Genomic DNA, 14,353 nt, shown 5'->3' with positions numbered 1-14,353 from the left:
ACAGTCATCTGCATAGAACGATACGATCTAATTACTCTGTCATCCGCTGGAGGGAATGCATACAGAAGGCACGTGCATCGGAGCATGGTGAAAGTCGGCCCTAGTTGCAAAAAAGGAAGTTAAGAGATATGAATTTCGCCTAACCCTTTGGCAGCCTTTATGTGAGTCCCCAAACAACAAGAGCATCGTACCAATAACGGGGCAATTTAAATAGTGGAATAGATATCCTCTCATGTCAACATCTTTCACCAACTATCTTCTAGCCTCTGTTAGCACCGTCACTATCCATCCCGTTCGTCGCACGAAGGACGAAATGGACATGCTCATGAAGAGTGAGTTGGGCAAGCAAGACGAAGACTCCCGCGTTCTGTGGGAGGAGGACCTCCAACCTGCGACCTCCATCCTTCAGATCCTCATCCCGCCATCCAGTCTTGGAGAATCGGAAATTCGAAAGATCGCTTACATCAAACAAGTACCGGGGGAGAAAACTCGAATACATGGGACTACCATTTTCGATAAACAATGGAAGCTCAACTTGAAGAATCCCTTTCCGAGGCAGAGGAAACGTAGTATGCCAATTCGGCGTGCTCCGTTGCATGCTCGTACCAAGTCGCAGACAGATACCGAGTCGCTGACAGATACCGAGTCACAGACAGATACCGACGTGGAAGGTGATTCCATGCTAGAGACGGAAGGCAGCTTGGGAGAGCAGGCTTTCGTCAAGGTTGGAAGGAAGAGAGCAAAGTCTGCAGAGGAGCCGGAAGAAAAGAATTGGGAACGTCTTTTCCGGGCGATATACTATTATATGCGCGAGATGCTCAAGGAGCAAATTCAAAAGCGCAATAGTGGTCACTCGCGACCCTTTCGCCCTCTACCCTTCAAAGCACTAGCAGATCTCCGGTACTGGTCCTCAGAGTTCGCTACCAGTCCTATTCCGGACGCCACTGATTCGCGGAAGCCTGACCTTGTCCTCCTGGACTACAGGCTCAGAAAGTTAGATTCCTCCGAAAAGTCCTGGAAGGACGTCCTCACAGGAATCGAGATCACCCAATCTGATCTTTCCAGCGATCGCAAAATTCCTTTGTTCTTGGGCATCGTCACCAAGGGTTATCTGATGATGCGGGAGCAACCATGGCGTCGTTTCATCCTGCTTTTCAGTATCTCCAAACTCAAACTTCGTGCCCATTATTTAGATCGCTCTGGCATGGTGGTATCAGAACCACTCCAGATTGATAGATTCCCCATACGTTTTGTCGACGTCTTAAATACTATCACTTTGGCAAACCGCTCCTCCCTTGGCTTTGATCCAACAATTCACATCTGCAACTCTTGTAACACCGTCCCAAGTCACACCAATTTGCCGGACGGCTTCGATACCATGCTTCCCGGGGCGATAGGCTGGGTTTACGATAACGACCAGAATGTGTATTGGATCATGGAGATTCTATGGAAAAGCCGCGGATTTTTCAAGCGCGGAACCGTCTGTTATCGCGTTCGAGACAAGTTTGGTCGGGAGTACGCGCTGAAGGATTGTTGGGTCAACGAGGACGTCAAGGATGTCGAAATAGACTTTCTGAAAGCGGTCGACGGCATCCAAAATGTGGTTCAACTCGTCAAATATTGGGATGTACTTTATGATGGGCAGCCCGACTCCACATCGCACATTCGTAGTCATTGCCCGACATTCGTATTTGAGAAAAAAATTCATCGCCGTATTCTCTTGACACCCTGTGGGCTCCCACTGACGCAATTCAACGACATACCTGAGCTTATCGGGGTTTTTCGTGACCTCGTGGTTGGTGAGTTTTTTTCGCACACACGAAGTCTTCTTTTAATCACCATGAATTGTAGCCCACAAGGCCATGGTTGGCCGACGTGTCCTTCATGGAGACCTCAGCCCTAATAATATTATCATTTACGAAGGAAAAGGTTACTTCATAGACTTTGACCATGCAAAGTTTCTCGACACTGGTGGACAAGCTAACAAGAGTCCACGTGGTACTGTGCGTTATATATTTTTTCTGCGCATGTTAATCTCATAGACCACAGGGAACCGTACCATACATATCCTTCCGCGTTCTCCGCCTAATGGGAGATGGCGATTCGTTCCGACACACGCCCTGCGACGATCTCGAGTCGCTCTTCTATATCCTGCTCGAATTCACTGTTATGTATTTAGGACCCAAGGGTGCACTGGCCCCCCAACCTGACGAAGAAAATTTGAAACGGGACCCCGTTCGGAGGTGGGGGCTCGCCTATGAGAGTTTGACACGTGATGGTCTCGCGACCAGCAGCATGTGGAAGCGGGAGTTCATCCATGGTCTCACTGATTTTCCGCTAATTACCTCGTACTTCACCCCCTGCCGCCCCCTCCTCGATGAGTGGCGTCAGGCGATTTCATTCGCAAGTACTCAGTTGACGACCATCTCTCACGATAACATTTGTGATGTTCTAACACGGGAGTTAAGCTCGATCAGTCAGCAACTTGCCCAAACACCTCCTGCACTTCCATCCACGCTGGAGCCAACGATAGCTCTGTCGTCTCCTGCTGCACCACTCACATCACAGCTGGTTACAACCGTCGCCGCGTCGCTTACAGTGTCTCCATCTGTGCCCGTCAGTGCGACAACTGTTGCCCTGCCGCTTCTTCATCCTCCCTTAGCTGTCCGTCGTACTCGTCGTTCAAATCGGATGTATGGCAAACGCTAGCTTTCTGGTCGAGTTTTTCGTTTACGATATACATCTTTGTAGAGTCTGTCCTCCGCAAAACGCACTCACTACATCCGATACCTCGTATGTTCACCTTTGTTGTTCGTTTAATCAAGGCGGATTGAGTGGGATTCGTCGTCATCACCTTGGTGCTACATCGCTGCCTACCCCGATCCTCTTCTCGCTCCCATCTAAGAATGTCACGTCCGTGCGCTTCGCTCCCCTACTGATGTTCACGATAAAAATGAATGGAACTAGTGTATGGGGCAGAACTGCCAGCTAAACTGGTTGATTTCCGGGGCGGAAGAACTAGACTATCATGATGTGTGTAACATTCCTAACTATAGACACTGGGTAGTAAATCCAATGAAATTCATTAGGTGAAATAAGGTGATAATGTAATGAAATTCACAGTACAAGTGTGCTGAAATCGAGGTGCTGAAAGTTCCGATTTTTACTCTGAAATAATGTGCTGAAATTCTGCTCGAGAATGACAAAAATGAATATTCATCAGGAAAAACCTCTCACGGGAATTCCGCTGAAATCCTCAAACTCGCATGTAAAACAGCTGAATTCCAGAAACTCTGCTAATTTGACCGAAATCGTTGTATCTCGAAAGTAATAAAATCTACTGGTCAGATTCAACAGAAATTGTTGTATTTGTCGTTTCTGGTGGCACACGAGCGCGGAGGAGGAGAGAGCTAGACAAGCAAATATATTATCTCAGTATCGGGAAGACACCTGTACCTGTATGTTTGATGTATCACTACCTATAACTACAAATGATTCGAGATACAATAATTGCTGAGGGCCACAGATGGTGTGATACATCACTATATTGTAGACTATAGGTTCCCTATGACCCTACTACATTGCTTGGCCGTGTCCGTGTATAGTAGTGCTATGTGTTCCCTTGTTATAATACCTTTCCGCTGATGAGATCGCGAGATCCATCTCAGATCATCATGCCAAGTCTGGAGTGTCATCGAGATCGCAAGATCGTGTCATTAATGTGCCTATTCCAACTCTACCTAGTACATAGAGTAACCTGACTGCTCTTCAAACTCTACGACCACAGGAGGTGCATCAATCGAAGGACCACCATCATCATCTACCATGGACTCTGAGACCACACGATTGAGTTGAGGAACAAAGTTCCAACGAGCTTGGAACGAATTTTGCATCGCAAAACGGAGGGCAGCTTGACAGTATGCATATGCATGTAAGCCCTCTTGTTGGGTTATCTTCTCTAATGGGCGCAGAACTGCACGCTCTTGCCACCAGTTGCCTTGCCACTCCAGAAAGGTCAGTACTCGTCTCATTTCTTCAGCTAGTAACTCCACTTCCTCAAACCATTGAGCTGCGCGAGCACGTGCCTTACACCACTCAATGCGGACACCTAAATAAGACTGAGCCAGAGATCATGCCATCCATTTAAATCACTTACAGTCTTGAACACGCTCGTTCTCAGAGTGACTAGTGTCACCGTCCGATACCAGCCAGATCCATGATATGGTACCAGTACCCTGAGAACGGCCAGCTGCAAAATCACCCATCGGTTGAGCATCCTCGTGTCTGAGAGGTCGAAGTCTTTCCTCCCAGCCCATCTTATCCACCCAAGAGCTTAGCGACTCCAGTGCTTGGTGTGCACATTTGTATTTGTCCACTGCTGCATCTTTCTTTGCCTCGACACTTGCGATCAAATTCTGGGCATGGGTGGATGCTGCTTGACCACGTAAGTGCTTGTCCTTAAATTTGTACATGTGTGAGCATAGACGAAGATGGGAACGGAGTTCGTTGAGGGCATCATGAGCTTGTGCCCACCGAAGTTCCCACTCGTACTCCATCAAACATTGATCGCAGTTGAGATAGTTTAGAGCCGATGGAAGATAGAGTGGGAAATCTTGAGGCCTGAGTGCTGCTTGTGGAGCGCTCGCACTCATGTCAGCCGATGAACGTAGCGTTGAGATGATGGGCATGTAGAGTTGTTGATAGCGTGTCCAAGAATTGATATGTCTCTGTAATGCGCTAGTCCTGTGGATGATGGCCTCTCTCTGTTTGTCTGTGGGATGAAGCGAGAGGTTCGCAATGTCGCGTTTGAGTCGTTGTCTGTCATAATATGTGAATGATGAACATAATGTGAAAGAGACACTTCACGTACTGCATGTCTTCTAATTCAATGCCACCACTAATAAGCACACTGGGGGAGACATCGATGTTGAGTGAGTGATTTATCCCTGCCTGCGAATCTTGTGCTTCTGATTCTGCGAGCTGCGACCTTACCGCAGCCTGTGTGATAGCTATATGTTGACCCATCAGCAAAATTGACAGAATGAATGGGCAGTGACTTACGAGCGACCTTGCTCTCGAAAGGATTTGGACGAGTGTTGTCCTCCTCCCATGTCTGAACTTCCAACTCCCACTCTTCCAGCAGTGCAGGCTGGACAGTTGCCTCCAGGTCGCACAACGCAGCACAATGTTCCCGCTCCCATTTTGTGGCCTCTTCCATCTTGCACTTCAATGTACGACCTTCAAGTCAAGGTAGTATCAGACAGGAATATAATTGTCGATAGCAAAAAACTCACCAAGTGTTGTTGTCTTCTTCCAATTCCAATCACCAAAGTGATCATCCAATGTATCACATCGTGTTCCTGGCCCCATCTCCTTCGTGCTTGATGCAATGCGATTAGCATTCGCCCAACCCCATTCTGGCACCTCCCCGTCTGTCCTACCCACCCACTTAGTGAGGTTCCACGAGAAATTGACTTGACAGGCTGCAACGTGGGCTGCAATGTGAAACTTTGGCACAAAATATTGAACCAGCATGTTATTACGTGGTATGTGAAGGTGAGTTGGCATGTGATCCATTCTGTTCCACAGCTTCTTGGACCATTGGCATGCGATATCGTACGAAATATTGAGCATTGTTACTGTGAATCCGACCAGCGCTGAGAAGACAAGGTAATCCATATTGAGGTACCTAATAACATGTCAACTAACTGAATAGAAAAAATGCAGAAGACATACCTTTCGCCCTTCTGTAGATCACCTACCCCGTTTGGCAACTTGAATTCATGTCGAGCGCAGTTGATGGTTCCTATGCCGGTTGCTGCCAGGCCTCGTGAGGATTTTGTATCGGCCATATTGACAGCATTATGACTGACACAAGTACTGCACTAAGGGAACATTGAGTGCATTGTCCTATGAAATAGTAGACTATATACAACATACCTCTTGTCTTTCGCCAGCTCGCTCAGATAAGTAACTCTTGTATGTGCGCTCCTCCACGAAGTAGGCCCATCCCGCATTCAAACCAGGATCCATTTGGTCAGAGGAGACAGCCTTCCATTTGAGACAAAAATTCGCATCTATAGCGATGAAAAGGGCATACAGCCATCTGTTAAACCGGGTGAGCTAAACATCCTCCTTCAACCATCAAACTTACCTCATTCCTGGAGGTGAATGCTCCCAACCGCTAGGCAAATTTTTGCCTGGATGTGGGCATGCCAGACACAGCACTGCAAGCTCGCCGGCTTTCGTTTCTGCAATGCCACCAGGGTCATGACCTCGCCCACCACGCCTGAGTTGTCAAAGGTTCCGCCATTCATGGACCATTCGCATGAATGCAGAATAACGATCCTGCATGGCTGAAGTTTGAGTAACTGTTTGGTTAGCATTTAAATTTGAGACTTACCCTGATGGGCGACAATCCAGTATTGTCAGTGCGCCTGGCTAAACCATGGAAAAACTTGTAGGCAGAAATCTTAGATTCGTATGATAGAAGGTGAAAATGCTCAAGCACATTGAATGTAGCAGCTGTTTGTGGATCTGTCGTAGTTGCAGGATACCATCGCGCTCATAACAGCTGTTTGTAGCGCACTTGTGCAGTATCGCAGCCACAAAAATCCAATGCAACCTCATGAATACTGTTAATGTTGATAACAACGAAATCGTCGGCCTTTGAGGGACGCGGATTGAAACAGCGGTCACTGGGAGTGTGGCCCAGCTGAATGCGCAAACCAAGGGTCTTGAGTTTGATGCGTTGAAAAAATGAGCCATTCCACTCCTGTGCGGTGTTAGCACTATGCATATTGTATATCTAGGGAACACATACCTCAATATTATGCAATGGGCTGCATTGATGGTGTTTGACGATACAATAATGGCAGGCCATCTCCATCCCAAAGCAGTCCCTACAGCGGTACTTGGGACCATTATCATGATTGCCGCAGCGGCAGTGTGTTCGCTGGGCTTCCTGAGCACGACCCTCCAAGAAAATTGTCTCATCAAGGAAGGATTGACGTTCTGGCAGCCAGGCAAGGAGCGGGTTATTCTACAAAAATTTGAGTATGCTACTAGTACAAATCAATTATATCACTTACTGCAGGGTGCCATTTTCGCTTATCTGGAAGATCATCACCCATAATGAGCGGAAGATCATAACACGGAGATACTTCCGCCCAGTCATCATAGTCTGGCCAATCTTGAATGGTGTGCGGTGCACATAGCGAACCACTTTCAGATGCTTCACTCTTGAGTGTGGCCTCACTGTGCAAAAGATAAGCAGTTTGTAGAGCAGTACACCCATCATTGAATGTATATTCCCGAATTTGTTGGACTACTGGCGTTGACGTTAAGGACGGTTAAATGAAATGCTCAAAACTTGAATGCAGCTTTGGTTTTTTAGCGGTCCGTGTCATGGCAGAGTACAATAGCAGCCCAGTGTGTGAACTGTCAACATGGCAAATCATTCTGAAAGTTACATGTAAGAGTTCATCAGCTTTGAATAGATCACACACTTACTTCGTACCGTACCATGAACGTGTGTCAACAATATTGATTCCAGTAAGGTGACAAGACATGATTATTGTGGGTACCATTCCCTGACACAAACAGTTTGCTCGAGGCATGCTGGATAATGGGGTGCTGGGGTGCTTGGATGCCAGACTCCCATCAAACAGAAGATATGTCGCTCGCGACAACGCAAGATATCATGCGGCAGAAGATGTGTACAGATACCAGGTGTGGAAGATCATATAGTGTACGAGAACCCATCCCGATGATGGTGTCCTGAAAATGAGTATCAGCGTCGTTGAAAATGAGAGAAATATAGTGCACCTCGCTTGGCCCTCCCCCTAGGAAAATGTACGACGATGACCAGCATAAGTGTTACGACTAGGATAGGTCGAGCTCTCCCTAGGCGGATTGCCTAATCTGATAGCGGGCTCGCTACTGGAGAGACGGGGATCTTCTCTCGAATGAGAGGTTCGGGGGTTCCACTAAAGGTAGCGTCGGCTTTCCTTTAGGTGCGGCTTAGACTGAGTGATTGGGATATTCACACAGAGGAAGTTCTGATGAAAACCTAGTAGAATCAAGTAGGGAATATACATGATTCTGTCTGCTCTATATACTGTCGTCCGTGTGCACAGACCAATACTACGTTCGGCAGGTAGGTATGAGTGTGTCTATACAAGGGCATCTTATCTGATGCCATGCGGGCGATTATCTATCCATGAGGCGTAGCACGCCTCTTCTATCAGTCCTCAAGGATAAACATGCCTTGTAGTTTAACTGCGCATGCTGCGGCATGCGGCTTCTCTTCTGACCATGAAGCAGAGCTTCTCCATGATCCGGGTCGAGGACCATCTAGGTCCGTCCAGATGTAGCCTAGGCTGGTCTAGGTCATCTAACGGCATCCAGGCCGTTCTAGGCGTCTCTACGAGTCTCCGTTGAGTCGGTAAGTCTTTCCAAGACGGTGCATATGGCGGGATAGGGGCTAAGGTCATGATGACCTCCGTAGGAGGGGTTCTCGGATACATGTTATTGTAACATTACCTCCGTTTCTGGGTCGAAGTCTCCGACTACGACAAAACTCTCTCCCGGGTTTCTTCGTCTGGAGTGGCAGTGGTACTGCGGGTATAGGAGGGAGTGGGCGAGCGCGGCGCGGGGTTGTTCGCGATTAGTTCTTCTAGCGCGACGTGGTTCTTCTCCCAATCTACGAGGAGTTCGTAGTATTCCTCGTCGTCTCGAAACTCTGGGAGGGATGATTCTTCTCCGAGTTGAGGGCAATGGACCGACAGGTGGTTGGGTCCGATTTCGCTGCAGATGCAGCACACAGCGTCTGGACACTTTCTAAAGGTGTGTCCGTATCCTCCGCATCGTCGACAGATGCAGGTGCGGTCTACTCGCGCTTTCTTGGTAGGGCGCGGGGGTCTTTCTAATCTCTCTCCAACGCGTTTCTTCGCGATGTCTACAAGGTCGCTGAAGTTGTCGGGGAGGAGGTGTAGCGCCATTGCGCGGATTTTCTTCTGGTCTTCCAGCACTATGAGGGCTCTAGTTGCTGGGTCTAAGTCTTCACGGTTCACCGATATTTCTAAGTGTCGCGTGGTGCGGATGATGTCTATCACCAGTGATGCAGAGGCGGCGATGTTGACATCTGACTGTCCTAGAATGTCGCTGATTTCTAGGAAGTGATCTGGGGAGAGAATGGCCGTTTCGGCGACGGCGCCTTTCTCGAGGTGGTCGAGGATTTTGGAAAATCCCGAGTTCTTTAGGGGAACGATGACGGAGGCTTCGATGTTGTTAGGCATGATTGTTGCGAGAGTTTCTGGCGAGTATATCGTTGTAGAGGGTTTATATGGGCCTCCAAGAGTGCTCTAAGCTCCGCTTGATCAGTTAACTTATCTTTTAATCTTTTTATCAAAGTTCAATCATGAAGGCGTGGAGTGCCTCATGGTTCTCTTGGCAGAGGGGGAAGTCACCATGCCAGTGCATTCGAAGGATAGTTTCGAGTCATTCCGGACTATCAGAAGCAGAAGTTTTGCGTCATTGCGGACGTGCGTGTCTTGATCTTTCGTTTTGGTCGAATTCTGTCAAGATCTGGGGTATGTCGTTTCGAGATGTTGATTTCTCGATCGGCGTTCTAGAGGGTTCCATGGGCTTGCAGGAGTTTCCATGGAGTTCATCTCGTGATAGTTTAGCGTCTTTTCCGGACAGAGGTGAAGGTAAGGCATCCGGGGCTTGCAGGAGTTTCTCGGTGTATTAGTCTCGTCTTCAAAGTGAAGGGGTCCGTGTCTCCGGGTTCGTCCTTCTATTCTCAGTTTAAGGTCGTGATGGACTCAGGATAGTTTAAGGTCTTTCCGGACCGAGGATAGTTTCGAGTCATTTCGGACTTCTGCGCAGTTTATAGTCGTGCCGGACTCCTGGCGATTGTCGATATTTATAGATAAGGGTGCAGCCGGGGTGAGGGGAATTAAGAGTGAAATGAGTTTTAAATGAGAATTTCACCCCCCAAGTAGGCCGTTTGATCACCGATCAAATCTAAAAGTCTAAATCAAGGTTTCCGCAGTCAGGGTCGGACTGATCCGTGACTGGTGCGATCTCTCCCTGGAATAATCTAACATCCACAGGGTCGTCCTGGTGGGGACAGTGTCTTGCGATACGCTTTATCGTTCGCTGAAAGTAGTTCTGTTGTTTAATCCGATCTACTTCCATCGGAGTCATCGCGGGTTCTTCTGCTATGGCAGGGGCCGCGGAGGTGGTTTTAACGACTATCTCGTCGTTATCTTCATCATCAGTCGTCATCATTTCTATATCGGCTTGTGTGGGCATGAGGAATGGGCGAGTGACTGGTGCGGTTCTCGATCTTTCTGGAAATGAAACGATCGGTTCGGCCCGGTTGATCCATTGATCAGCAGCCGGTTCTTCTTCTGCTAGTTTATACTCTTGGCAGAGTTTCTTCGGTGACGGTGTTTCTGCCGTGACTACCGATCTACCTTTTCCAAGAACGGAAGCAGGTTCTGCTGAAAAGATGTACTTCTGAGTTTTCTCCGGTTCAGGGGCCGGTCTGGGGATCTTTGCACGAGGTGGCTCCTCGTCGAAAGTGGCTCTGCCTTTTCCTAAGATCTGGGCAGGTACTGCAGAAAATCTATATTTATCTGCGGGTGGTGAGGTGGCAACTAAGTCCGACTGTCTCGTGGACTTCTTCTCGACGTTCTGGGAAGTCGAGGCGCGGGGTTCCAACGGCTTGGTAGCCGGTGCGTACTCGAGGATTTCGTGGAGTTCCTCGATCGGGGTTAATGTCGGATTGAATCTCCGTCTTCCCGAAGTTAGTTTCGACTCGTTTCGGAGATCTTCCATCGGCGAATCAGCCGGTTCTGGTAGTTTAGCCTCATTCCGGAGGTTCTGCGTGACAGGTGCTTCTGTCAGATCTAGTTTATACTCATCTCGGAGTTCTTCTGTCTTCTTCGTCAGGGTGCCTACCTCCCTTCTTTGGCGCGTGTTTCGCGTCCTCTTTTCTCTACGGAAGAGCGGCTTCAACCCGTTCCTCTTCCTACCTCTCTCAATCATTCTCTCAAGTCCTTTTGACTTGTCAGTGGCAGGGATAGTTACCGTACCCTTCTTCCAATCTATGGAAGGTTTCACAGCGGCCAGCCATGTGAATCCGAGTAGGATGTCGTCTAGGCGCGGGATTATGATGAATCGTCCGTGCATTACTCGGTCGTCGATTTTTATAATGAGTCTGCAAAATCTTTTGCCTCCATCGACTATCGTTCCATCTCCGTTCATTACCCGTTTTGGTGTCTGAAGGAGGTGCGTTCTAATGCGATATTTCTTGCAGAATTCGCTGCTTATAAATGAGTCGCATGCGCCCGAGTCTATAACCATGGTGGTTGCAACGGGCGGCTTAGTGGTGGACATTAGGGTGGCGACAACCCGTAGTTCTTTCTTCCTGGATACACTTTTCTTGTTAATTATTAGCGGTCCAGTCTTCTCCTTACCAGCCGCTGTCTTGCGGACTGTTTCTTCTTCGATAATCTTTCTCCTTATCGGGCACTTGTGGTCGTTGGCTTTGTGTCCAACGTGATGGCAAGAAAAGCATCGTCGTTGCTTCAGGTGGTGTCTTGTCTCCATTCCTGAAAGGTTGGCGGCGGCGTCGGTATTTCTTCTAATCATCATGCTCTGTGTTGGTGCGTTCATGGTAGAGGGAGTAGTGCGAAGGGACAGTGATGGGCTTAAGGATTTAAAGCTTCGTACGTCTGTCTTGACAATTTGTGGATAGCTTTACGCCGGTCTCGGCGGTTTGGTCACGAGAGTAGAGGTCTACGCTTGTCTCAGCGGTGCGGTCGGGGTCAGTTTCAACGGCGGTGCGTGATGAGCAGGGCCGGGAAAGTAAGACTTGATTCTTTTGTTACGACTAGGATAGGTCGAGCTCTCCCTAGGCGGATTGCCTAATCTGATAGCGGGCTCGCTACTGGAGAGACGGGGATCTTCTCTCGAATGAGAGGTTCGGGGGTTCCACTAAAGGTAGCGTCGGCTTTCCTTTAGGTGCGGCTTAGACTGAGTGATTGGGATATTCACACAGAGGAAGTTCTGATGAAAACCTAGTAGAATCAAGTAGGGAATATACATGATTCTGTCTGCTCTATATACTGTCGTCCGTGTGCACAGACCAATACTACGTTCGGCAGGTAGGTATGAGTGTGTCTATACAAGGGCATCTTATCTGATGCCATGCGGGCGATTATCTATCCATGAGGCGTAGCACGCCTCTTCTATCAGTCCTCAAGGCTAAACATGCCTTGTAGTTTAACTGCGCATGCTGCGGCATGCGGCTTCTCTTCTGACCATGAAGCAGAGCTTCTCCATGATCCGGGTCGAGGACCATCTAGGTCCGTCCAGATGTAGCCTAGGCTGGTCTAGGTCATCTAACGGCATCCAGGCCGTTCTAGGCGTCTCTACGAGTCTCCGTTGAGTTGGTAAGTCTTTCCAAGACAGTGCATATGGTGGGATAGGGGCTAAGGTCATGATGACCTCCGTAGGAGGGGTTCTCGGTTACATGTTATTGTAACAATAAGCTCATCGTCCAAGTCCCCTACAAACAGCAAAAGCTCTTGCTCCATTGACAAATCAGAGTGCACTGCTGCAAACACTTTGTAAAGCGGTGTAAGCACAGCCTTGTCACGGATGTCGAGTTCAACAATACAATGGCCAGAACTGAGAGAAGTGATGGCAGAGAATAGGGCAGAAATTGCACAGAGAGCTGGAAGAGTGATTGGCGATAATGAGAGGGCTGGTTCGTGGTTTCGCAGGATAAGAGTGCGCAGGGAAGGAATAGTCTCAAGAAACAGGATGAAACCAAGCAGAACTCTGGGGCGGTCTTTCTGGATGGAGAACTTGACGTCGAGAGCTGTAAGTGGGGGAGATGGAGAGGAAGATGTAAAAGCATGGTGGACCCAGATGGTATGATCATATGTGAGAGTGCGTCAGGCCATTGGCATGAGCAGCGGTCCAGACGAGTGAGGGCGCAGGTGTCAGAGAGTGCAGAAGTGAAAACAACCAGATCCATTTAGTAGTATGCTGAGGCAGATACGTTCAAGCCAAGATATCAACGAAGGGAGATGATACTGTAGTGATGGCACGGCGGTAGGAATTTTTCTGCAGATCACGTGATTTGTGAGGAGAAATTTTATATCTCTCGAAATGCCTAGGCATGAGTGAGGCCCAAGATGCTAGAAAGTTCGGTTTAGCGTGCTTCAATCAGGCTATCAACGAGATCGTGGATGTACTGGAAGGAATGAGTCTGCGTGCCATCGCCATAAATGGTCATATCCTCGCCGTGCAGGGCTTGGACAATGAAGTTGGACACCACACGGGCATTGTGAGGGTTCACTGTGGGATCAACCTTAGATCAGCGATTAAAACGAACTCCGGGGACCTAAGGGGTGATAGTTAAGTAATAGAACACAGCAAAGAGTGTAAGACTAACCGTAAGTGTTAAAGATACGTGCAACCTGAACATCCACGCCATCCTGATGATTGAAGCCATATGTGAGAGTTTCCGCAACACATTCTCCCTCATCATAGCAGGCACGAGGGCCTATCGGGTTAACGTGACCCCAGCTACAATATAATAAAAAAGACACAATCAGAAGCAAACTGAGTATGGCTCACTAATCTTTTGGTTGAGGATGAACTTGATTACTCGCCATCTCGAGGAAGAAAAGCTATAAGAATTTTGGCTGCAAATATTTGAGCACAATGAGAATAAAAAGATGGAAGGGACGAACAAGCGTCATTGCATGTGCTTGTAGAATCAAATAAGGCACGCGCACTGACTTCTCCAGCGAGGCCGAACCGCGCCGAGACGAATTTTTGAATAAGACAAATGACCTGGTAGTGTCAACCGCAGAGAGAAAATGACAGAACAAGACGTCAACTGAGAAGTGGCGTGAGTAAATGGGAAGACAGGCTGGCATGATCGGGCATGACAGAATTTTGGCGGCAAAAAGGGAATATCCAGGCCCAGTTATCGAGGAGAAGTACGAAGAAGCACGAGAAAGCCTGAAGAAGCATGATGCCATCAAACGAAGGCCAGGTACCAGGTCCAGAGAACTGTGGGTTCAGTACTGGACCAGGATCCTCCACTAATGTATCAATCCTACAAACAGCAGATACCTATGTACTATAGCAATTGTTGTATCTGGATTGCCCTACCACAGTAAGTACTTAATGTATCATTCTTACAGTATGGCCTGGGGAAGAGACTCTGCATGTACATAGATAGGCACCTAGACAAGCAAATATATTCTAAGGGTATATTAGCTCATATGAAACGAAAGGAAATGATATAAGGCTTACATCT

The 14,353-nt window shown here is 48.2% G+C and overlaps 3 protein-coding genes across 3 annotated transcripts; 1 reads left to right on the top strand and 2 right to left on the bottom strand.

Moving 5' to 3' along the window:
* Window positions 1-232: 232 nt before the first annotated feature.
* Window positions 233-3,177, top strand: HD556DRAFT_1314580 (uncharacterized protein; the record flags this gene model as incomplete). The annotated part of the gene is made up of 6 exons (XM_041300957.1): window positions 233-1,799; window positions 1,852-2,003; window positions 2,050-2,616; window positions 2,752-2,793; window positions 2,968-3,033; window positions 3,124-3,177. The coding sequence occupies 6 exons, from the start codon at window positions 233-235 to the stop codon at window positions 3,175-3,177; spliced, it is 2,448 nt and encodes an 815-aa protein (XP_041152519.1).
* Window positions 3,178-3,740: 563 nt separating this feature from the next.
* HD556DRAFT_1435285 (uncharacterized protein) lies at window positions 3,741-7,133 on the bottom strand (the record flags this gene model as incomplete). Its single annotated transcript, XM_041305405.1, has 13 exons — window positions 3,741-3,820; window positions 3,845-4,108; window positions 4,157-4,818; window positions 4,871-5,009; window positions 5,062-5,238; window positions 5,295-5,689; window positions 5,737-5,885; window positions 5,941-6,106; window positions 6,155-6,289; window positions 6,417-6,564; window positions 6,610-6,775; window positions 6,824-7,042; window positions 7,092-7,133. 13 exons carry the CDS (start codon window positions 7,131-7,133, stop codon window positions 3,741-3,743), a joined length of 2,742 nt encoding a protein of 913 aa, XP_041152518.1.
* Window positions 7,134-8,570: 1,437 nt separating this feature from the next.
* On the bottom strand, window positions 8,571-9,299 carry HD556DRAFT_1314578 (uncharacterized protein; the record flags this gene model as incomplete). The annotated part of the gene is made up of 1 exon (XM_041300956.1): window positions 8,571-9,299. The coding sequence occupies one exon, from the start codon at window positions 9,297-9,299 to the stop codon at window positions 8,571-8,573; it is 729 nt and encodes a 242-aa protein (XP_041152517.1).
* Between the last annotated feature and the right edge of the window lie 5,054 nt (window positions 9,300-14,353).

Source organism: Suillus plorans, assembly GCF_016647745.1.
Source record: "Suillus plorans strain S12 chromosome Unknown HD556scaffold_121, whole genome shotgun sequence".
Classification (NCBI taxonomy): Eukaryota; Fungi; Basidiomycota; class Agaricomycetes; order Boletales; family Suillaceae; genus Suillus; species Suillus plorans.
This window is presented reverse-complemented; position numbering and strand designations above follow the sequence as displayed.